Below are 24129 nucleotides of genomic sequence, written 5' to 3'. Positions count from 1 at the left end.
AAAAAAACTACCCTAATACGTAACCAATGATGAGGAGGTGAACACAAAGAGAGGTGAGCAGACTTCCAAAATCATCTTTTACGAACGTAACGTTTGTGGTGCATCATGGTGGGTCGCGCGCGGTGTCACTAAAACTGGGTAGCCATCGGATTAAAACGGGTGGTTAACTGGTCGTTATTAGCATTGTCATCGAGAATAGTGATGTTCTGGAATGTATATATATCTATAGCCTAGTGTGAAATTGCGTTTAAAGAAACGATGTGATGACCTCAATAACATCTCCAATGGTAAATTACAATTTAACACCAATATACACTATAGGCTTTCCTTTTTATCCTATAGATTTTTTTAAAAACGGTTAAACATGGTCGAGTCTGTGTAACTAATTTGTAACCAATGTGGATAGTTGTTGCTGAGCTACACGTAGCGGTGGCCCAGTTGGCGAGGTTTGACCGTGCAGCGCCTGTTCTTATTCTTGTCAATACATTACGCTATAGGGGACACAATCGTTCCAACTCCAACAACTGCATTCCTAATATCAAAAATATTATAGTTGCACTTGACTTGGTCACAGCTAGGGGGTCGACCTTTGTCAGGGCTGCTCTTTTAGCTAAGATATATCACTTTCAATTCAGAGTGAAGGAAATCCTTTATTCTATTCCAGGAGTTATAGCCTAAATGAGCATACTGCACATGCTTGGAATAGCAATAGATAGGCAATTGTCATTCAACCTCTCAATTGTATGCATTCCCTAGTAGAATAGTGCCTTTTTGTCTACAGTCTGTATAGTCATGGATCATTTTTTCCTCATGTCAATCCCCGCTGAGTGCCTCTTTCCCAACAGTCACATGAATACAGGTGGCCTGTCATGTTTCTGTCATGTCAAAAGTTTCCATTGAATGTCTGAATTATCTTCCTCATTCGCTGTCACGTGAAAGCTATGCTCTCTGCTGTGCTCTCGTGCAAGATTAAACTAGTCAACTTGTCCCACATTTTATATATAATTTTATGAATCCTGGTTTTGGCCAACAAATATTAATCAAATTTTTTCCATTTGTAGGCTATATTTCATATGTAGCCAGAGCCAGCTGTATTCTATCAACTACTTTTCTTGCTGTTGAACTGTTAAACAGAATTTAAATCTTTCTCTAGTTTTGGTGGATGAAAATGAAGTCTGTGAATGGCATGGTGAAAGGAATGAGTGCAGTCAGCTGGTTCATCTTCTGTCTTTCTGTTCCAGGTATAGACAGCAGTCAGGATACTGGGATGTGATGAAGTCTGATTGTGATTAAAGAACTCCTGTAGAAAGATTTATTTTTAAAATTCCATCTGATTTAGAAAGCCTGGCTGGTCTGTGACAGAGCCTGAAGAGGACTCCAAGAACAGATGTTGTTCAGCTGACACCTGTTCTGGCACACTGCTCATCACGCCGAAGATAGCTTCACAGCCAACACTTTCTCTGCAAGATAGACATCATCTGACATGATCAAGGCTTAAAATACGGAGGCTGCGATGGTCCGTGGACGGATTAATAACAGCGAGACTAGGTTCGCTGCATGGACCAGGTGTAGGTGTAGTCCATGCTAACCATGGGCAGTGAGTCCCCACAGGCCATTGCCCAGCTTTTTGCATGGGTCAACGGGATCTCCAAGTGTGAGCTGATTGAGCTGAAAGATCTCAGCCTAAATGATCGCATTGAGCTGGCACCGGAACCACCAGCCACTCCGCCCCCAGCAGCACCCCTGACTCCCAGGCAGGTGAGAGATTCCCAGAGGTCCAGCCAGGTGGTCCAGCTGGTGGAGGACAGTGTGAGAGTTGAGGGGCCCTCGTTGTTCACAGGGCAGGGTGGGAACGGGACATGACTTCCAGCCTTGCAGCTACACCCAGATCACATGGTGCGACCTGTGTGGAGAATTCATCTAAGGCCTTTACAAACAGAGCCTGAGCTGTGCGAGTAAGTATCCAACCCAGTGTGTGTGTGTGTGTGTGTGTGTGTGTGCGCGTGCATGCGATCACTGTATGTGTGTTGGTTTGTGGGTATATACACTGAGTACACCAATCAGAACAGCCTCAATTAATTGGGGCATGGACTCTGCAAGGTGTCGAAAGTGTTCCACAGGGATGCTGGCCCATGTTGACTCCAATTCTTCCCACAGTTGTGTCAAAGTTGGCTGGATGTCCTTCGGGTGGTGGACCATTCTTGATACACACGGAAAACTGTTGAGTGTGAAAAACCCAGCAGTGTTGCAGTTCTTGACACAAATATGTGCACCTGGCATCTACTACCATACCTGTTCAAAAGGAACTTAAATATTTGGTCTTGCCCATTCACCCTCTGAATGGCACACCTACGCAATCCATGTCTCAATGGTCTCAAGGCTTAAAAATACTTCTTTAACTGGTCTCCCCCTTCATCTACACTGATTTTAAGTTTATTTAACCAGTTACATCGGTAAGGGATCATAGCTTTCACCTTGATTCACCTGATTAGTCTATGTCATGGAAAGAGAAGGTATTCTTAATATTTGTTATTCTCAGTGTATATGCGTGTGTGCAGCATGTCAATTTGTGTGAGAGTTGAGAGTCAGACATTCACACAAGCAGGAATAAATAAGCGTGTGAGCATGTTTTCTGAAGCAATCTCTTTTTCCTATAGTGTGATAGAGCCTTAAAATAATATTTCTCCCATATACTGTGTACTCCTCCCAATAGGATGTTTATTGATTGGGAATCAGATCTGTCTTATTGTATTTTAATAAAGATAATTAATCAGACTAATCTTTAGATGAAGTCGATTATTTCTCAAATATGTGAACTACTCCATGAGACAAACAGCCTGCTTTTTGGATTTGTTTTCTCATTCAATCAGGTGAGAGCTTGTCCCAGAGCACAACCCTATCAGCAGAAAACCTGGTGTTTTTTGAGCATAGGGGATAGCAGGAGCATGGGAACATTCTCGTCTTCTAAAATAACCTTTGGACTGCATGTTTTTCTGTGTTGTGTATTTTAAGTGAAGAAGGAAACTGCAACGGCCATCAAAAATATATGGCCAATCCCAAGTGGGCCCCTAGACCCTATGCACTTGTGGAGACCAGAGAAGATGTCACATGTGGTATCTTAAGCTTTCTTAAGACGAATGCACTAACTTTAAGTCTCTCTGGATAAGAGTGTCTGCTAAATGACTCAAATGTAAATGTAAAAATTGTAATAGCTCCCCCTTGCCCTCTGATAGGCTGGGGGAAGTTTCACAATGTTTCTTATAGCAATCAAGTCTTCTCAGATCTCCACAAGGGTGTATAGTCTAGTAATCCATTTGGGATAGAGCTCACTAGCTTTGCTATTTTGTTGTCCCACAGGAGACCTTTTGCCTTTTGGTAGGCCGTCATTGTAAATAAGAAGTTGTTCTTAACTGACTTGCCTAGTTAAATAAAAGGTTACATTTTTAATTTAAAAGAAAATATAAAAAAATAGCTTGTAATCATAAAACCCGGAAATTAGTTACCTCTGGTTCGTTCAGCCATCCCTATGGGAATTGTTTGGGGGAATGAATAGGGATTTGTAATAAACACAGAAATGAGGAGATCCTACGTTTTTGTTATGAGATAATATCAGTCAGTTAACATGACCTTTAGGAATTATGAAGCCTTTGTGTTTTTTATTTAAGTAATAATGCCCGAGAAGCTGGTGTTTGGAGGATATATTGGCACAGGTGTTGTTAGACCCGAGACAAAGACGAGGGCCGGCAAACCGTGCCAACATATCCTCCAAACATTGGCTTCAAGGCATTATCACTTTTATTCAACGGCTTACCAACATATTCAAATAATGATTAACATATTTTCATGAACTTTATTTTTATGAATTTATTCATACTATTTCATGTTTGCAAAATATATAGTCCCAACACAAATCTAAGTTTGCTACCCAAACCGGCTAGTCATTCGTTCTATCGGTTCGGTTCCCAAAAACTTGACTCGGTCGTTCAGCCTTTTTGTTCTATATCTATGGACGCAACCCAGATGTTTGTTCTACATGTTCCATTGCCATACTGGCTGGTAACGTTCTTATCTCTTGCTTGCTGGCTAGCCAACTATGGATAATTTAGTCACATCAAACAGTGCAGCCAGAATAACAAGAGTAGCTGCATTTGTTTAAGCAGTTTTCTAGTGACATTTATTTGGCTACATCCATAACAATGAGCTACTGTAACAGTACTCTTCTTGCGTTGTGTACAATCAGTCATCGACACGGAACTCCAACATGTAGCACCAGTCATGTAGCTTTATTCTGATAGGAACGGCACAAAATTGCACGTCATGCAATGCACATCTCACCATCCAACTCTGCACTCACGCACGCTGGTTTGGTGCTTGTTCACTGGGCTAGTTACCAAAATAATACAATTACAATATACAATATAATATCTTTAACAATGTACCTGATAGGAACGGCACAAAATTGCACGTCATGCAATGCACGTCTCACCATCCAACTCTGCACTCACGCACTGTACAAAATATATGAACCCCCCCCCCCCACCAGACAAAGTAAGTTGCTAGCTAGTACTGGCGGGAATTCTTTACAACAAAATGCACAACAAATATTCTCCAAAAACCGCTGCATCTTATATGTGATGTTCGAATAACATTTACAAACAATTTGATACAAATTGTACATTTAAATCATCACTTGAGAGTATAAAAATCACTTTTGATGTACAGTGCTTTGCAACCAACAATTTACCGCTGGTTTGGTGATTGTTCACTGGGACGATTCTAACTGGAACATCCCCCCTCGTAAGCAAGCTACGCAAACCAGCCAATAAGATGCCATGTTGAGAAGGTGAAGTCAAGACAAACTCAAACCAAAAACTCATTGGTTTAACAATAAAGTGACAAGGGGAATCACCAATATAACCCTGTTACACTAATGAGGCGCGATTTCACCTGGCATAGAAAATATGCTCTCTCGTCAGGTCACTGTTGTTCAAGAGGAGCTAGCCAACACAATCACTTCCAACTGAAGCTGGAAATACTGCAAACTAGCTGCACACCTTTTTTCAATCAACATTTATTTGTAAATATCCATAAAAAAATGATGCCAGCTGATTCATGATTTCGACTGTCTGAGGAACGCTGCCTGCTCTCTCATCCTGACTCCTGATTTAATAAATATATGCTTTGTTACTCCTTATCTCCACGTTGTCTCCCTTTTGTTACGGGCTTTGAGCCGGTTCATGACAAGTTTGGTGGTGTGAGTGAAGGAGGCTTTGTTGCGAAATAGAAAGCCAATTCTAGATTTGATTTTGGATTGGAGATGTTTAATATGAGTCTGGAAGGAGAGTTTACAGTCTCTAGCCAGACACCTAGGTATTTATAGTTGTCCACCTATTCTAGGTCGGAACCGTCCAGGGTGGTGATGCTAGTCGGGCGGGCGGGTGCGGGCAGCGAACGGTTGAAAAGCATGCAATTGATTTTACTAGCGTTTAAGAGCAGTTGGAGGCCACGGAAGGAGTGTTGTATGGCATTGAAGCTCGTTTAGAGGTTAGTTAGCACAGTGTCCAAGGAAGGGCCAGAAGTATACAGAATGGTGTCTTCTGCGTAGAGGTGGATCAGGGAATCGCCCGCAGCAAGAGCGACATCATTGATGTATACAGAGAAAAGAGTCTACCCGAGAATTTAACCCTGTGGTACCCACAGAGATTTCCAGAGGTTCGGACAACATGCCCTCCGATTTGACACACTGAACTCTGTCTGTCTGTCTGTTGGTGAACCAGGCGAGGCAGTTGTCAGAAAATCCCAGGCTATTGAGTCTGCTGATAAGAATACAGTGATTGACAGAGTCGAAAGCCTTGGCCAGCTCGATGAAGACGGCTGCACAGAACGGTCTTTTATCGATAGCGGTTATGATATCGTTTAGTACCTTGAGCGTGGCTGAGGTGCACCCGTGACTGGCTCGGAAGCCGGATTGCACAGCTGAGAAGGTACAGTGGGATTCAAAATTGTCAGTGATCTGTTTATTAAGTTGGCTTTCGAAGACTTTAGATGGGCAGGATGGATATAGGTCTGTAACAGTTTGGGTCTAGGGTGTCACCCCCTTTGAAGAGGGGGATGACCGCGGCAGCTTTCCAATCTTTAGGGATCTCGGACGATACGAAAGAGAAGTTGAACAGGCTGGTATTAAGGGTTGCAACAATGGCGGTGGATAGTTTTAGAAAGAGAGGGTCCAGATTGTCTAGCCCAGCTGATTTGTACTGGTCCAGGTTTTTTAGCTCTTTCAGAACATCTGCTGTCTGGATATGGGTGAAGGAGAAGCTGGGGAGGCTGGGGCGAGTAGCTGTGGGGGGGGGGAGCTGTTGGCCGGGGTTGGAGTAGCCAAGAGGAAGGCATGGCCAGCCGTTGAGAAATGCTTCTTGAAATTTTTGATTTTCATGGATTTATCAGTGGTGACCATGTTGCCTAGCCTCAGTACAGTGGGCAGCTCGGAGGAGGTGCTCTTGTTCTCCATGGACTTTAGTGTCCCAAAACGTTTTGGAGTTAGAGCTACAGGATGCAAATTTCTGCTTGAAAAAGCCAGCCTTTGCTTTCCTGACTAACTTCATGTATTGGTTCCTGACTTCCCTGAACAGTTGCATATCGTGGGGACTATTCGATGCTATGGCAGTCCACCACAGTATGTTTTTGTGCTGGTCAAGGGCAGTCAGGTCTGGAGTGAATCAAGGGCTATATCTGTTCTTAGTTCTGCATTTTTTGAACAGGGCATGCTTATCTAAGATGGTGAGGAAATTACTTTTTAATGAATGACCAGGCATCCTTGACTGACGGGATGAGGTCAATATCCTTCCAGGGTACCCGGGCCAGGTCGATTGGAAAGGCCTGCTCGCAGAAGCGTTTTAGGGAGCGTTTGACAGTGATGAGCAGTGGTCGTTTGACCACGGATCCATAGTGGATACAGGCAATGAGGCAGTGATCACTGAGATCCTGATTGAAAACAGCGGAGGTGTATTTGGAGGGCAAGTTGGTCAGGATAATGTCTATGAGGGTGTCCATGTTTACAGATTTTGGGTCGTACCTGGTGGGTTCCTTAATGATTTGTGTGAGATTGAGGGCATCTAGCTTAGATTGTAGGACTGCTTGGGTGTTAAGCATATCCCAGTTTAGGTCACCTAACAAAACGAACTCTGAAACTAGAGATATATATATTTTTTTTAAAGGCTGGTACCTGTGCAGAAGGTAAATGCCGCCAGCAGTGGCTAACAATGACTAAGTAGCTAATTAGCTGGTTAGCTTCTGATGGCTGTGGTTCTTGCTATAAGGTCTAAAAATGATCAATAATAGCGGATATCAAGTTTATAAATTGCCTGGATGGGCTGATGAGACAACAGATTGCGCAGTCAGAGGAAACAAAGTAAATACACATTTTAACATCATAGATTTAGTCTTGTGGAATAGACACCTGCTGGAATGCGCTTTTAACCAATCAGAATTCAGGATTAGACCCACCCGTTGTCCACATGCTTCAAAATGAACAAAAAGTGACATAAATTGATAAAGATTATCTCAGAACAAAATATATACGATATCCTAAGCCTGTGTTTACCACACAACTTATTTTCTGTGTTTATCCAAAAACCCTCCAAAAACGCCATTCATTTTCTCCTTAGGCTTTATCCAACAAACCATGACAGAGATTGTGCCAAAAAAGACACCATTGCTATTTGTCTCTATTGGGCTCATGAGAGTTAAATATGTGTAGATAGTATGCGGCTGAATACTATAAAGTATGTTTATCCAAAGCCACTAATTCATTAGACTTGCTTGCCAGACTCATGGTGGCTGTGGGATGAGACTCATTCATAGTTGATGTGATGGACAGAATCAACAGCAGAGGGCAGTGAAGACCTACAGTGGGGAAAAAAGGTATTTAGTCAGTCACCAATTGTGCAAGTTCTCCCACTTAAAAAGATGAGGCCTGTAATTTTCATCATAGGTACACTTCAACTATGACAGACAAAATGAGAAAAACAAATCCAGAAAATCACATTGTAGGATTTTCTATGAATTTATTTGCAAATTATGGTGGAAACTAAGTATTTGGTCACCTACAAACAAGCAAGATGTCTGGCTCTCACAGACCTGTAACTTCTTCTTTAAGAGGATCCTCTGTCCTCCACTCGTTACCTGTATTAATGGCACCTGTTTGAACTTATCAGTATAAAAGACACCTGTCCACAACCTCAAACAGTCACACTCCAAACTCCACTATGGCCAAGACCAAAGAGCTGTCAAAGGACACCAGAAACAAAATTGTAGACCTGCACCAGGCTGGGAAGACTGAATCTGCAATAGGTAATCAGCTTGGTTTGAAGAAATCAACTGTGGGAGCAATTATTAGGAAATGGAAGACATACAAGACCACTGATAATCTCCCTCGATCTGGGGCTCCACGCAAGATCTCACCCCGTGGGGTCAAAATGATCACAAGAATGGTGAGCAAAAATCCCAGAACCACACAGGGGGACCTAGTGAATGACCTGCAAAGAGCTGGGACCAAAGTAACAAAGCCTACCATCAGTAACACACTACGCCGCCAGGGACTCAAATACTGCAGTGCCAGACATGTCCCCCTGCTTAAGCCAGTACATGTCCAGGCCCATCTGAAGTTGGCTAGAGAGCATTTGGATGATCCGACAAGAAGATTGGGAGAATGTCATATGGTCAGATCAAACCAAAATATAACGTTTGGTAAAAACTCAACTTGACGTGTTTGGAGGACAAAAAATGCTGAGTTGCATCCAAAGAACACCATACCTACTGTGAAGCATGGGGGTGGAAACATCATGCTTTGGGGCTGTTTTTCTGCAAAGGGACCAGGACGACTGATCTGTGTAAAGGAAAGAATGAATGAGGCCATGTATCGTGAGATTTTGAGTGAAAACCTCCTTCCATCAGCAAGGGCATTGAAGATGAAACGTGGCTGGGTCTTTCAGCATGACAATGATACCAAACACACTGCCCGGGCAATGAAGGAGTGGCTTCGTAAGAAGCATTTCAAGGTCCTGGAGTGGCCTAGCCAGTCTCCAGATCTCCACCCCATAGAAAATCTTTGGATGGAGTTGAAAGTCTGTGTTGCCCAGCAACAGCCCCAAAACATCACTGCTCTAGAGGAGATCTGCATGGAGAAATGGGCCAAAATACCAGCAACAGTGTGTGAAAACCTTGTGAAGACTTACAGAAAACGTTTGACCTCTGTCATTGCCAACAAAGGGTATAACAAATTATTGAGAAAAACTTTTGTTATTGACCAAATACTTATTTTCCACCATAATTTGCAAATAAATTCATTAAAAATCCTACAATGTGATTTTCTGGATTTTTTTTCTCATTTTGTCTGTCGTAGTTGAAGTGTACCTATGAAGAAAATTACAGGCCTCTCTCATCTTTTTAAGTGGGAGAACTTGCATAATTGGTGGCTGACTAAATACTTTTTTGCCACACTGTATATCTGCTCTGCTGCTGCTGACAACAATGACACTCTCAATGATAATGAAAAATTGTCAAAGACGCCAGCCACCCTAGTCAGACTGTTATCTCTGCTACTGCACGGCAAGCTGTTCCTGGAGCGCCAAGTCAAGGTCCAAAAGGCTTCTTAACAGCTTCTACCCCCAAGCCATAAGACTCCTGAACAGCTAATCAAAGGGCTACCCAGACCCCTTTTTTACGTTGCTGCTACTCTCTGTTTATTATTTATGCATAGTCACTTTAACTCTACGTACATGCACATATTACCTCAATTACCTCGACCTACCGGTGCCCCCGCACATTGACTCTGTACTGTATATAGCCTTGCTATTGTTATTTTACTGCTGCTGTTGAATTATTTGTTACTTTTATTTTCTATTAATTTTTTACTCAACACGTTTTTCTTTTTTACTTCTTAAAGCATTGTTGGTTAAGGGTTTGTAAGTAAGCATTTCACTGTAAGGTCTACATCCGTTGTATTCGGCTCATGTGACACCTGTCACTACCAATGTCGACCGTTTATCCAGTTGGATTGCATCACAGATATAAGGCTCCTCACTACCGACCAAACGGATGTTTCTGAAGACAGATACTAATGTGGATGTGGTAAGTAACCTCCCAAATGGCGCAGCAGTCCGATGCACTGCATCTCAGTGCTAGAGGCATCACGACAGACCCTGGTTCGATTCTAGGCTGTATCACAACCGGCCGTGATTGGGAGTCTCATAGGGCGGCTCACAATTGGCCCAACGTCGTCCTGGTTAGGGGTAGGCTGTCATTGTATATAAGAATTTGTTTTTCAAATCAAAATGTATTCGTCACATGTGCCGCACACAACAGTGATTTTCAACTTACAGTGAAATGCTTACTTACAAGCCCTTAACCAACAATGCAGTTTTCAGAAAAATACGTATTAAGTAAAAAATAGATAAGTAAAAAATGTAAAATAAAAGTAACAAATAATTAAAGAGCAGCAGTAAAATAACAATAGCGAGGCTATATACAGGGGGTACCGGTGCAGGGGTACAAGTAGGTAGAGTTAAAGTGACTATGCATAGATTATAAACAGAGGGTAGCAGCAGTGTAAAGAGGGGGGGAGGGTTGCAAATTGTCTGGTTAGCCATTTGATAAGCTATTCATGAGTCTTATGGCTTGGGGTAGAAGCTGATAAGAAGTATTTTAGACCTAGACTTGGCACTCTGGTACCGCTTGCGATGCGGTAGTAGAGAGAACAGTCTATGACTAGGGTGGCTGGCATTTTTTAGGGCCTTCATCTGACACCACCTGCTATAGACGTTCATGATACCAAGCCGTTGCCATACCAGGCAGTGATGCAACCAGTACGGATGCTCTCGATGGTGCAGCTGTAGAACTTTTTGAGGAACTGAGGACCCATGCCAAATCTTTTCAGTCTCCTGCGGGGGAATAGGCTTTGTCGTGCCCTCTTCATGACTGTCTTGGTGTGTTTGGACCATGATAGTTTGTTGTTGATGTGGACATCAATGAACTTGAAGCTCTCAACCTTTTCCACTACAGCCCCGTCGATGAGAATGGGAGCATGCTCGGTCCTCCAATTCCTGTAGTCCACAATCATCTCCTTTGTCTTGTTCACGTTGAGGGAGAGGTTGTTGTCCTGACACCACACGGCCAGGTCTCTGACCTCCTCCCTATAGGCTGTCTCATCATTGTCGGTGATCAGGCCTACCACTGTTGTGTCATTTGCAATCTTAATGATGGTGTTGGAGTCGTGCCTGGCCATGCAGTCATGAGTGAACAGGGAGTACAGGAGGGGACTGGGCACGCAACCCTGAGGGGCCCCATGTTAAGGATCAACGTGGTGGATGTGTTGTTACCTACCCTTACCACATGGAGTGGCCCGTCAGGAAGTCCTGGATCCAGTTGCAGAGGCAGGTGTTTCGTCCCCGGGTACTATGGTGTTGAATGCTGAGCTGTAGACAATTAATAGCATTCTCACATAGGTGTTCCTTTTGTCCAGGTGTGAAAACGCAGTGTGGAGTGCAATAGAGATTTCATAATCTGTGGATCTGTTGGGGTGGTGTGCAAATTGGAGTGGGTCTAGGGTTTCTGGGATAATGGTGTTGATGTGATCCATGATCAGCCTTTCAAAGCACTTCATGGCTACAGATGTGAGTGTTACAGGTCGGTAGCCATTTAGACATGTTACCTTAGTATTCTTGGTCACGGGGACTATGGTGGTCTGCTTGAAATATGTTGGTATTACAGATTTAGACAGGGAGGAGGTTGAAAATGCCAGTGAAGACACTTGCCAGTTGGTCAGCGCATGTTTGGAGTACACATCCTGGTATTCCGTCTGGCCCAGCGGCCTTGTGAATGTTGACCTTTTTAAAGTTCTTACTCTGCTGCCAATGACTGGAACAAACTGCAAAGATCTCTGAAGCTCCCTCCCTCACTAGCTTTAACCACCAGCTGTCAGAGCAGCTCACAGATCACTGCACATAGCTCATCTGTAAATAGCCCATCCAATCTACCTCATCCCCATACTGTATTTATTTATCTTGCACCTTTGCACCCCATCTCTACTTGCACATTCATCTTCTGCACACCCTACCATTACAGGGTTTAATTGCTATTTTGTAATTACTTTGTCACCATGGCCTATTTATTGCCTTACCTCTCTTATCCTACCTCATTTGCACATGCTGTATATAGATTTTTCTATTGTATTATTGATTGTATGTTTGTTTATTCCATGTGTAACTCTGTGTTGTTGTATGTGTCGAACGGCTTTGCTTTATCTTGGCCAGGTGGCAGTTGCAGCCTACCTGGTTAAGTGAAAGTGAAATAAATAAACACTGGCTAAAGAGAGCATGATCACGCAGTTGACCAGAACAGCTGATGCTCTCATGCATGTTTCAGTGTTACTTGCCTCGAAGCGAGCATAGAAGTAATCTTCACTGGGAAGCACGCGTCTGGGGTTTCCTTTGTAGTCTGTAATAGTTTTCAAGCCCTACCACATCCGACGAGCGTCGGAGCCAGTGTTATACGATTCGATCTTAGTCCTGTATTTGCCTGTTTGATGGTTCGTCAGAGGGCATAGCGGGATTTCTTGTAAGCTTCCCGATTAGAGTCCCGCTCTGAAAGCGGCAGCTCTACCCTTTAGCTCATTGCAAATGTTGTCTGTAATCCATGGCTTCTGGTTGGGGTATGTACGTACTGTGGGGATGACATCATCGATGCACATATTGATGATACCAGTGACTGATGTGATGTACTCCTCAATGACATCGGAAAAATCCCTAAATATTTTCCAGTCTGTGCTACCAAAACAGTCCTGTAGCTTAGCATCTGCTTCATCTGACCACATCTTTATTGACCGAGTCACTGGTGCTTCCTGCTTTAGTTTTTGCTTCTAAGCAGGAATCAGGAGGATAGAATTATGGTCAGATTTGCCAAATGACGGGTGAGGAAGAGCTTTGTACACATCTCTGTGTGTAGAGTAAAGGTGGTCTATAGCTTTTTCCTTCTGGTTGCACATTTAACATGCTGGTAGAAATGAGGTAAAATGGATTTAAGTTTCCCTATATTAAAGTCCCCTGACACTACGAGCACCACCTCTGGATGAGCTTTTTCCAGATTGTCTAGGCCAAGTATTCCCAATGCTGTCGGGGGTATGCCAAATAATAATGTGATTCACATTAAAAATATACAGTGCCTTGCGAAAGTATTCGGCCCCCTTGAACTTTACGACCTTTTGCCACATTTCAGGCTTCAAACATAAAGATATAAAACTGTATTTTTTTGTGAAGAATCAACAACAAGTGGGACACAATCATGAAGTGGAATGACATTTATTGGATATTTCAAACTTTTTTAACTAATCAAAAACTGAAAAATTGGGAGAAAAACAGCTCCAATTTGTAAGTCGCTCTGGATAAGAGCGTCTGCTAAATGACTTAAATGTAAATGTAAATGTTACGTTTATGGGGGGGTCAATTAAAACCTCTCTGGGATATGTGGGACACTAGCGTCCCACCTGGCCAAAAGCCATAAATCATGCCTTTGACGAGCTTCTTTTGTTGGCACTCCAATATGTCCCATAAACATCACAAATGGTCCTTTTGTTCGATTAATTCCGTCGACATATATCCAAAATGTCCAATAATTTGGCGAGTTTGATCCAGAAAAACACCGGTTCCAACTTGCGTAACGTGACTACAAAATATCTCAAAAGTTACCTGTACACTTTTCAAACTACTTTTGTAATGTAACTTTAGGTATTTTTTAAAGTAAATAATTTATAAAATTGAAGACTGGATGATCTGTGTTCAATACAGGAAGAAAACAAACTGACGCTACCTTTCTGGTCACCTGCCTCCATCTAACAGTACACTTGAAGTGACCCTTGTTTTGAACAGGGCTACTTCTTCATTACACAAAGGAAAAACCTCAACCCATTTCTAAAGACTGGTGACATCCAGTGGAAGCGGTAGGAACTGCAAGAAGGTCCCTTAGAAATCTGGATTCCCAATGAAAACCCATTGAAAAGAGAGTGACCTCAAAAAAAAATCTGAATGGTTTGTCCTCGAGGTTTCGCCTGCTACATACAGTGGGGCAAGAAAGTATTTAGTCAGCCACCAATTGTGCAAGTTCTCCCACTTAAAAAGATGAGAGAGGCCTGTAATTTTCATCATAGGTACACTTCAGGTACACTTCAACTATGATAGTTCGAACAGAGGATCCGCTTTGGGAAAGTCGTATTCTTGATCGTAATGTTGGTAATTTGATGTTGCTCTTATATCCAATAGTTCTTCCCGGCTGTATGTAATAAGATTTCTTGGGGTAACAATGTAAGAAATAATACATTTAAAAAATAATGCATAGTTTCCTAAGAACTCGAAGCTCGAACCATCTCTGTCGGCGCCATGCTCTCTCACCACCTCCTACTGCATAGGAGTAGGAGGACTAAGTCTATCTATGACGGGAAACAGATACAGTGTCAATTTCTCTTACTTCGGTATGTTGCTCATCAACTTGCTTGTCAACAGATTCCAATGCAGCCTCGCTCTCGCTGCTGCCGCTCGTTGCCATCGCTCTTGCAAGCTAGCATCTTTAACTACTTACGTCACTTGACTTGTGGTAGAAAGTTCCATTTTCGTCACAGAAATTTGCAGTTACTCCTTTCTTTCCTGTCTCATCATAGCGACTACCAATCTGATACCATGTTATGTTTGCTTCTTGTATAATGACAAACTGTGGGGTAGGTTTAACTACTTTTAATGAACATATACAGTTGAAGTTGGAAGTTTACATACACTTAGGTTGGAGTCATTAAAACTTGTTTTTCAACAAATTTCTTGTTAACAAGCTATAGTTTTGGCAAGTCGGTTAGCACATCTCCTTTGTGCATGACACGTAATTTTTACAACAATTGTTTAGACTGTAACAATGTGCTGGGTTCGTTGTCTGAGTCAGGCGCAGGACACAGGTTTGAGGAAAACCACAAAAGTCTTTATTAGAAATATTAATACAAAAAAACGGAATATCTCCAAGGAAACATCACGTATAGAGAGAACCCTCAACACACACGGTAACGCAAAACATCGACCAGAGGTTAAATAAGGAACATAATAAGGGAATAGAAATCAGGTGTGTGTAATTAAGACAAAACAAAAGGAAAAAGGAAACATGGATCGGTGATGACTAGAAAGCCGGTAACTTCTACCGACAAACGCTGCCCGAACAAGGAGAGGAGCCGACCTCAGCCGAAGTCGTGACACAGACAGACAGATTATTTCACTTTTATAATTCACTGTATCATAATTCCAGTGCGTCAGAAGTTACATACATTAAGTGCTTTTAAACAGCTTGAAAAATTCCAGAAAATGTTGTCATGGCTTTAGAAGCTTCTGATAGGATAATTGACATAATTGGAGTTCTACCTCTTTGCTTGACATCATTGGAAAATCAAAAGAAATCCTCCAAGACCTCAGAAAAAAAATTGTAGACCTCCACAGGTCTGGTTCATCCTTGGGAGCAATTTCCAAATGCCCGAAGGTACCACGTTCATCTGTACAAACAATAGTACGCAAGTATAAACACCATGGGACCACACAGCCGTCATACCGCTCAGGAAGGAGACGCATTCTGTCTCCTACAGATGAATGTACTTTGGTGCGAAAAGTGCAAATCAATCCCAGAACCATAGCACAGAACCTTGTGAAGATGCTGAAGGAAACAGGTACAAATGTATCTATATCCACAGTAAAACGAGTCCTATCTCGACATAACCTGAAAGGCCGCTGAGCAAGGAAGAAGGCACTGCTTAAAAACCACCAGAAAAAATCCAGACTATGGTTTGCAACTGCACATGAGGACAAAGATCACACTTTTTGGAGAAATGTCCTCTTGCCTGATGAAACAAAAATAGAATTGTTTGGCCATAATGACCATTATGTTTGGAGGGAAAAGGGGGATGCTTGCAAGCCAAAGAACACCATCCCAACTGTGAAGCACTGGAGTGGCAGCATCATGTTGTGAGGGTGCTTTGTTGCAGGAGGGACTGGTGCACTTCACAAAATAGATGGCATCATGAGGTACATTTACATTACATTTAAGTCATTTAGCAGACGCTCTTATCCAGAGCGACTTACAAATTGGTGAATTCACCTTCTGACATCAGTGGAACAGCCACTTTACAATAGTGCATCTAAATCATTTAAGGGGGGTGAGAAGGATTGCTTTATCCTATCCTAGGTATTCCTTGAAGAGGTGGGGTTTCAGGTGTCTCCGGAAGGTGGTGATTGACTCCGCTGTCCTGGCGTCGTGAGGGAGTTTGTTCCACCATTGGGGGGCCAGAGCAGCGAACAGTTTTGACTGGGCTGAGCGGGAACTGTACTTCCTCAGTGGTAGGGAGGCGAGCAGGCCAGAGGTGGATGAACGCAGCGCCCTTGTTTGGGTGTAGGGCCTGATCAGAGCCTGGAGGTACTGCGGTGCCGTTATGTGGATATATTGAAGCAACATCTCAAGACATCAGTCAGGAAGTACAAACCTGACTCAGTTACACCAGCTCTGTCAGGAAGAATGGGCCAAAATTCACCCAACTTATTGTGGGAAGCTTGTGGAAGGCTACCCGAAACGTTTGACCAAAGTTAAACAATTTAAAGGCAATGCTACCAAATACTAATTGACTGTATGACAGTTTGTGTTGAAACTGCTATGGTGCACATTCCTGCAGTAAGCATGCCAATTGCACATTCCTGCAGTAAGCATGCCAATCTGGGGCATTGTGTTGTGTGACAAAATAGCTAGAGTGGTCATTTATTGTCCCCAGCACAAGGTACACCTGTGTAATGATCATGCTGTTTAATCAGCTTCTTGATATGCCACACCTGTCAGGTGGAGGGATTATATTGGAAAAGGAGAAATACTCACTAAGAGGGATGTAAACACATTTGCGTACAAAATTTGAGAGAAATAAGCTTTTTGTGCGTACGGGACATTTCTGGGATCTTTTATTTCATCTCATGAAACATAGGGACAACACTTTAAATGTTGCATTCATATTTTTGTTCAGTGTATGAGTTCCCCAGTCACGTTATGTTCACACTGTATTGACATGACCATTGACAATCCATCTAAGGACTTATGTTCCTGTATCCTTTTTTCAGAACTGAGACGGATCACACACTGGCTTCATCAGGGTCCTTTTTAAGCTGACTCGTCCCATGTCACTCCCACCCCCTTGGAAGGCGTCTTCACCACAGGAATCGGGGCAGCTGGATGGGGGAATGAAGTGCCGGACCTCTTTCTACCTCCCCAAAGATACAGCCAAACACCTGCACATAGGCTCCCGGACACAGGTACGAGAGGTCATAGAGGCCCTGCTCAACAAGTTCACTGTGGTGGACAACCCGGCCAAATTCGCCCTGTTTGAGTGAAGTGAACGTCAAAACCAGAGTGAGTGTCCATAGGCAATATAACCTAAAAGCACTGTCATGAATGTGCTCAAATCATTTCAACACAATGTATGAACATGTCCTCTCTCTCTCTCTTTCTCTTATTTATTTATTTGCATGGGAAACATGTTTACATTGCCAAAATGTAAATAAACAATCAAAAATGAACAGTAAACATTCAACTCAAAAAAGTATCAAAGGAATAGAGACTGTTCAAAGGTCATATTATGGCTATGTATCTCTCTTTGTTTTACTTTTCTAGTATACCTCCGTAAGCTGTCTGATGACGAGCGGCCGCTCCACCTGCGTCTGTGTGCCGGACCTAGTGAGATCGTCCTCAGTCTGGTGTTGAAAGAGAATGAGACTGGGGAGGTCAATGTGAGTCATCTTCAAAGCCATAGAAATAAAATATATTTCTCTGTCCAAAAAATACACAAAGAGGGCTCTCATATGCGCAATACTGAAAATGAAGTGTATTGTAAAGTGTTGACAGAGTAATTACTCTGCTACGCTCTGTGCAGGGACAGGGTGAAGGAGGCAATGGCCAACATCACCACCCCAGGCTGATGTGATGTAATGGCATCATGGTGGAGAGGCATGCACACTATTGACCAGCAGCCACCAGGAGCATGGTACACAATATGCCATCTGTTCAAAGGTCTTTAGAGCTGTCCTTGATGTAGCGGATAGAGCACAGCACAACAACCTCTGCAGCTGTTGATGGCAACTACGGCCAAAGGGGGTTAGATAGGGGGAGAGACAGGAAGTCGGAGATCAATCATGAACATGTCCTTGAGACAGACTTTGGCCGTGTTCGTGAGGATCAACATTGTAATGTATCATGGGTAAATTGTGACTGACGGACTGATCTACAAATAATAATGGGTCGTTATTTGTAGATGAGTTAGCCCAGGGACATAGTAGTGTAAGCTAGGAGAGATGGTAGAGACATTTAGAGCAAACATGTGGGCTACTACTATGGGTGTTGTGAGGCCTGGATTGGGCACTTTTGTGAATGACTGGAAGAAGTTGTCTGAGGAGTGAGGACCGACGATAACGTCATTGACTGGACACCCAGGAGATGTCCTGGTATGGACACGGCTTAACTGGAGAACTGGAGTTTTTCCACTGGGAAAATGTATTCTGCTGCTCAGATGTTGGGGGAGGTTGCAATAACTGAAGATTTAATTGTATTGAGCTGTTGTTACTCCAATAATTCCCCTTGTTAATAAAGGGATCATTGAATGCGTCTGACATGCCAATCTGTAGATTTCTATCTTAGTTTAGAGACGTGTGATGAAACTTGACAACCGTTTTTGACCAGGGCTGTGTTCAGTAGTGCATACTGTAGCAAAAATGTATTACAATCAAAACAAAATTCTGTGTTCTTACAGGGACAGTTTAGGTCTCTCCCTGTTTAAAAAATCATTTTCTTCCTACTGCACATGGCCCAGCTTTCTGGGAAGCCATTTGTCAAAATTACTCAGATAAATCCTTTAAACTTTTAATTAGCCAGTGTCATGCATGTTTTATTATGGGAATGACATATCTAAGGAAAGAAATCTATTTTGCAGTGTTCATATTTCCAATAATAAAAAGATAAGTCATTGAATATTTATTTTGTTATCAGTGTTGTTACTTTGACTTACGTTACATCACCCACTTTAGAGTAGACTATTTTGCTTATCTGCTCTTTTTCCTCATCTCCTTTCCTTCCCAACAAGGAAAGTAATCAAAAAATAGACTGGAAGTGACGCAGGTACATTCCCTCCATTTGACGGAAGTGAGGGAGAGGCTGAAAGCTGTGTCTCGCTTTTTCAGCGTGAGAGAGCTGTTTGTGTTTTGAAGGCATTCGTCGTCAAAGGAAGTTGCCACTTCCTAGATTTCAATCGACATCACGCTGAAATTACTCTGGGTATGGCGATAGTGAATGCGCTTTCAAGCATGTAACAATCAAATGGAAACGTGACAGCACGTATGGCGTTTTGTAGCTAGCTATCTGATATTCTGAAGGGCCTTAGCTACAACTAGCATATCACAGCCTCAGACACGCTGGAATGTTCTGCCAAGCTCAATACTTCAACCTGTTTCAGATATGACATGCTGCTATTTAACAGAACAGTTATACGTGAGTTGTCGGCTAGATAGCTACGGATGATGACAGGACGTCGTTGATGTAAACAGCTAGCTAAGCTATATTGGTTTGGGAAACTAACGCCAGCCTCAATCCTACCATGCTCGTTTGCTATGTTTAAAAAAAAACTGGCTGTTTCGAGGCCTGAATGCTGATCGGCCGTGGTATATTTAAGCAATAAGGCACGAGGGTGTGTGTTTATATGGCCAATATACCACGGCTAACGGTTGTTCTGAATCACGACGCAACACGGAATGCCTGGATACAGCGCTTAGCCGTGGTATGTTGGCCATATACCACATACCCCCAAGGTGCCTCATTGCTATTATAAATTAGTTACAAACGTAATTAGAACAGTAAAAATAAATGTTGTCATGCCCGTGGTCTACGGTCTGATATACCATGGTTGTCAGCCAATTAGCATTCAGAGCTGAACCACCAAGTTTTATAATTAAGTGATGACTGAGAAGCTGGTGTTTGGACCCAGTCGTTCAGTCTTTTTGTTCTGTATCTATGGACGCGACCCAGTCTTTCGTTCTAAATGTGCCATTACCATACTGGCTGGCAACGTTCTTATCCCTTGCTTGCTGGCTAGCCAACTATGGCTAACTTAGTCACGCCAAACAGTGCAGCCAGAATAACAACAGTAGCTGCATTTGTTTAAGCAGCTTTTTAGTGACATTGATTTGGCTACATCCATAGCAATGAGCAAATGAGACGTGATTTCGCCTGGCATAGAAAATGTGCTCTCTCCACATCACTGTACTTGATAGGAGCTAGGCAACAACGCAACTAACACAATCACTTCAAACTGAAGCTGGAAAGTGTAAACTAGCTGTACTTTGTTTCGTTGTAGCTTTTTTCAATTGACATTTCTTTGTATATATCCGTAAAAACAATACCATCTGATTCATGATTTCTACTGGCTGAGAAATGCTGTGTCTCATCCCGACTCTTGACATTCCCATAACAATGGGAAAGCTGGGACTCCCAATCACATCGGGTTGTGATACAGCCTGGAATCGAACCAGGATCTGTAGTGATGCCTCTAGCACTGAGATGCAGTGTCTTAAACTGCTGTGCCACTCAGGAGCCCATAAATGTGAGAATGTCTAGATGCTTTTTATAGTGGAGATCAACTTTATATATTGCCCGGCTGGGTTGATGAGACAGTGGATTGCGTAGTCACATGGCATGGGCATTTTAACGTCAGATTTAGCCGATGGTAATTTGTGGAATAGACACCGGCTGGAAAGTGGTTTTAACCAATGAGCATTCAGGATTAGAAGCACCTGTTGTATAACAGACCGCATACCATGGGCATGACATTTATTTTTACTGTTCTAATTTCGTTGGCAACCAGTTTATAATAGCAATAAAGCACCTTGGGGGTCTGTGGTGTATATGGCCAATATACCACGGCTAAGGGCTGTAACGCAACAGAGTACCTGGATGTGATCTTGAACAGCCCTTAGTCATGGTATATTGGCCACATACCACACCCCATCTGGCCTTATTGCTTGAGTATAGAATACTAGGTGAAAGACCACTAACTCATGCTAAATAGTCACAAATGGCTAGCTAGCTAGCAAAAGATGTCAACATAGCTAAGACGGCAGGTAATGTGATCTCTAGCAAAACCAGCGCTGCCAGGGAAATGTTTGTCACCATTCATCCATATCTAGCTTCTAGTAACTTCCTTTCTCTGTAATTCCTTTAGATTCTAGCTAGCTATTGTCTTCTACTTGATTAACAACGTCCCTGTCTCGAACTGTCAACACCTTCATCGAGCACCAACTAGCTACATCTCCTGGGTGCAGTCTGGCCAAGAAAATAATGTCCTACAGTTGAAGATGGGAGGTAGTGGCTCCAAAACCAAGGGTTATTGGCCTTTTGCTGGTTCAGGCAGTGTTGATGGTGATCCAACCAAAGAGGGAGTCGACGAACAGTCGCTGGCGAGGCTCCGAAGTTTCCAAAGGGCGACACCCTACGTGTTTACCAGACAAAGGTAAATACAGCATCATAAGTACCTATAGTGCATTTGGAAAGTATTCAGACCCCTTGACTTTTTCCACATTTTGTTACGTCAGACGTATTCTAAAATAGAAAAACCCTTGAATGAGTAGGCGTTCTAAAACGGATAGTGTATCTGTGGAGAACACCTAGTCTGATTAATCACGCTGTAACACAATTAATTGGTATATACAGCCTCAAACTAATGCTTGCAAAATAATTAAAATGTTCCTTACAAGAAAGAATGTTGAATAAAATTACATTTTAAACTTACTCTACTGGTTGTCTGTGGTTTGATCTTCAGCTGCTTGAAATTTGACCAAATATCTACAGGAAAGTATTGTTTACTCAACTTTTGAGAGAGCCAGTAGGTGTATGGCTCGGTTCAGCACCAAAGTAAATTTGGTTTTATGTTGGATATTTGGTTCTCCAAGCATGCCATGACAATGAACATTTTATATTTTCTGAATTGGGAGGATGGAGACCAATTGAAATTGGCATACAAAAAAGGTGTCTATTTGTTCTCCATCCTCCCCTAATTCAGACTGTACAACTGTTCATTGTCATGGAATGCTTGGTTCAATAGCTATTGATGAGAGAACAGAATATTGAATATAAAAAAACTTTTCTTGGTACTGAACCGACTCAACCCGCCTCTCTAAAAAGTTGTGATAAGCAATACTTTCCTGTGGATATTTTGTGGCTACACAATTTTGCAGGAATTAGTCCAAGGCTGTATATACCAATTAATTGTGTATTACAGCCTGATTAATCAGACTAGACCACACCCAGCAGTAACCCTTATGTCTTATCTGCTTTCAGCTCCCTGTACTTTGACGAGGATGGAGACCTCGCCCACGAGTTCTATGAGGAGACGGTTGTGACGAAGAACGGCCGCAAGAGGGCCAAACTGAAGAAGATCCAGAAAAACCTCATACCTCAGGTAACGGCCCCCTCTGTCAGGTAACGGCCCCCTCTGTCAGGTAATGGCCCCCATTTGGAATACAACATTCAGGGGTGTATTTGCTAGCAACCAAAAGGGTGAAACAGGGAAGTACCTGTTTGCTTCCAATCTGAATTTCTCCAATAGAAACTCTATTGGACACCCCCCTAGTATGCATGATGAAAATTGTCCCACCCCCACACCAGTATATCCGATATGGCGATATCCAATATCCTGATCTCACATCTGAATGTTTAGTTAACTAATGAATGATCATGTGCTTTAGTTTTAGTTGTGTTCATCATTCTGTCTCTTTTGTTTTTTTTTCCATATAGGGAACCATAAAGCTAGAGCACCCCTGCATCCATGTGGATTTCCCTGTCGTTCTCTGTGAGGTTTGATGAAGCCTGGAGCCACGTTTTGAGACCAGACTCAGACTAGCCAATGTGTCAACTCCGTCCCCCTGTTTCCCTCTCCACCTATACTTTACCCTGAAGCCCTCTAAACCACCGTGGTCTCCCTGTGATGATGTTTGGCCGGAGCCCTGACCTGTGATGATAGACAGGCTGTCTAAACACATGATTGTGTTGAGCCCCTGCATATGGACTCTGTAAAGTGTGGCCTGTGTGCAGTCACGTTACACAAAGTAGTACCTGGCCACTTACGGAGACCGTCGATGATCTGTGAAACACGTCAGTTAAGATGGCTGAAGACATAGTTATTGCTCACGATACCCTCAACCTATTCAATATATACAGTATGTGTGTTAGTGGATATGGAATGAAGTGTGACGACAGCTTGTCTGCCTGTCTCACAGCAGCAGTGTGCTCTGGTAGGAGGATCCATTGTACTTTGTAAGAAGAATGTAATGGGACAATTTGAGTTGAACCATGGGCTGTTAAGTTAGGCCGGCAATCCTATATCTTTAAACCCTGCCCTAGAGAGTTAATTTACCATCTGTACGCATTAAGGGGTGAGATTTTCCGATACCTGTTCAGTCTTCAGAGCTTCCAGAGTAATGATAGGGCTTCAGCTATTAGGGCCATATCCTGAGGTCAGAGATATAGGAATATTTAATGCACATTTTATGTTTACAAGTAAAACAAAAAAACACCGTGGCTTGATATAATTTCCACCATGCGGGACGATGGCTCTGCTTCTCATTTCCCCATGATGGAGCTAGACAATTGGTGGCCAATGTGATCTAAGCTTATCTTAATGTGACGTGTTGTAATGTTTGACTGGCTGTGGTGATCGTGGTGTCAAGACCAGGGCTTTATGAAATGTTTGAGTATGCGCTGATCTAGAATCAGTTTTAACCTTTGAGATCATCTTAGTGAATCACATTGACATTAAAGGGACGGGGGACGGGCTGGGGTCTGATCCTAGCTCAGCAATCCTAGTGAATTGCTTTTTTTTTAGCACGGGCCCAGGCCTCAGACACATGTACAGAGAAGCACGAACTTTAGTCCCCCTGGGAAAGTCCTCTGTTCCTTCACTGCTTTAGCGCAATTACATTTCACTGTTAATTTATTTTAACTGTTATAATGGCATTATTTTTAATTACAACTCAAAATGTA

The 24129-nt window shown here is 42.7% G+C and overlaps 1 protein-coding gene and 1 pseudogene across 1 annotated transcript; both read left to right on the top strand.

The window, feature by feature from the left end:
- Window positions 1-19065, top strand: LOC135541485 (ras association domain-containing protein 1-like; annotated as a pseudogene).
- Window positions 19066-19217: 152 nt separating this feature from the next.
- LOC135541499 (tumor suppressor candidate 2-like) lies at window positions 19218-24129 on the top strand. The gene is made up of 4 exons (XM_064967816.1): window positions 19218-19374; window positions 21314-21601; window positions 22429-22549; window positions 22885-24129. The coding sequence occupies exons 2-4, from the start codon at window positions 21447-21449 to the stop codon at window positions 22948-22950; spliced, it is 342 nt and encodes a 113-aa protein (XP_064823888.1). The 5' UTR covers window positions 19218-19374; window positions 21314-21446; the 3' UTR covers window positions 22951-24129.

This window comes from Oncorhynchus masou, chromosome 6, assembly GCF_036934945.1.
Source record: "Oncorhynchus masou masou isolate Uvic2021 chromosome 6, UVic_Omas_1.1, whole genome shotgun sequence".
Classification (NCBI taxonomy): Eukaryota; Metazoa; Chordata; class Actinopteri; order Salmoniformes; family Salmonidae; genus Oncorhynchus; species Oncorhynchus masou.
Note: the sequence above shows the minus strand (reverse complement) of the source record. Positions and strands in the feature narration are given on the sequence as shown.

Coding starts and splice junctions, on each gene's coding strand:
- LOC135541499 (XM_064967816.1), top strand. CDS start 21,447: ATGGGAGGTAGTGGCTCCAAAACCAAGGGTTATTGGCCTTTTGCTGGT. Junction 21,602..22,428: donor TACGTGTTTACCAGACAAAG/GTAAATACAGCA, acceptor ATCTGCTTTCAG/CTCCCTGTACTTTGACGAGG. Junction 22,550..22,884: donor AGAAAAACCTCATACCTCAG/GTAACGGCCCCC, acceptor TTTTCCATATAG/GGAACCATAAAGCTAGAGCA.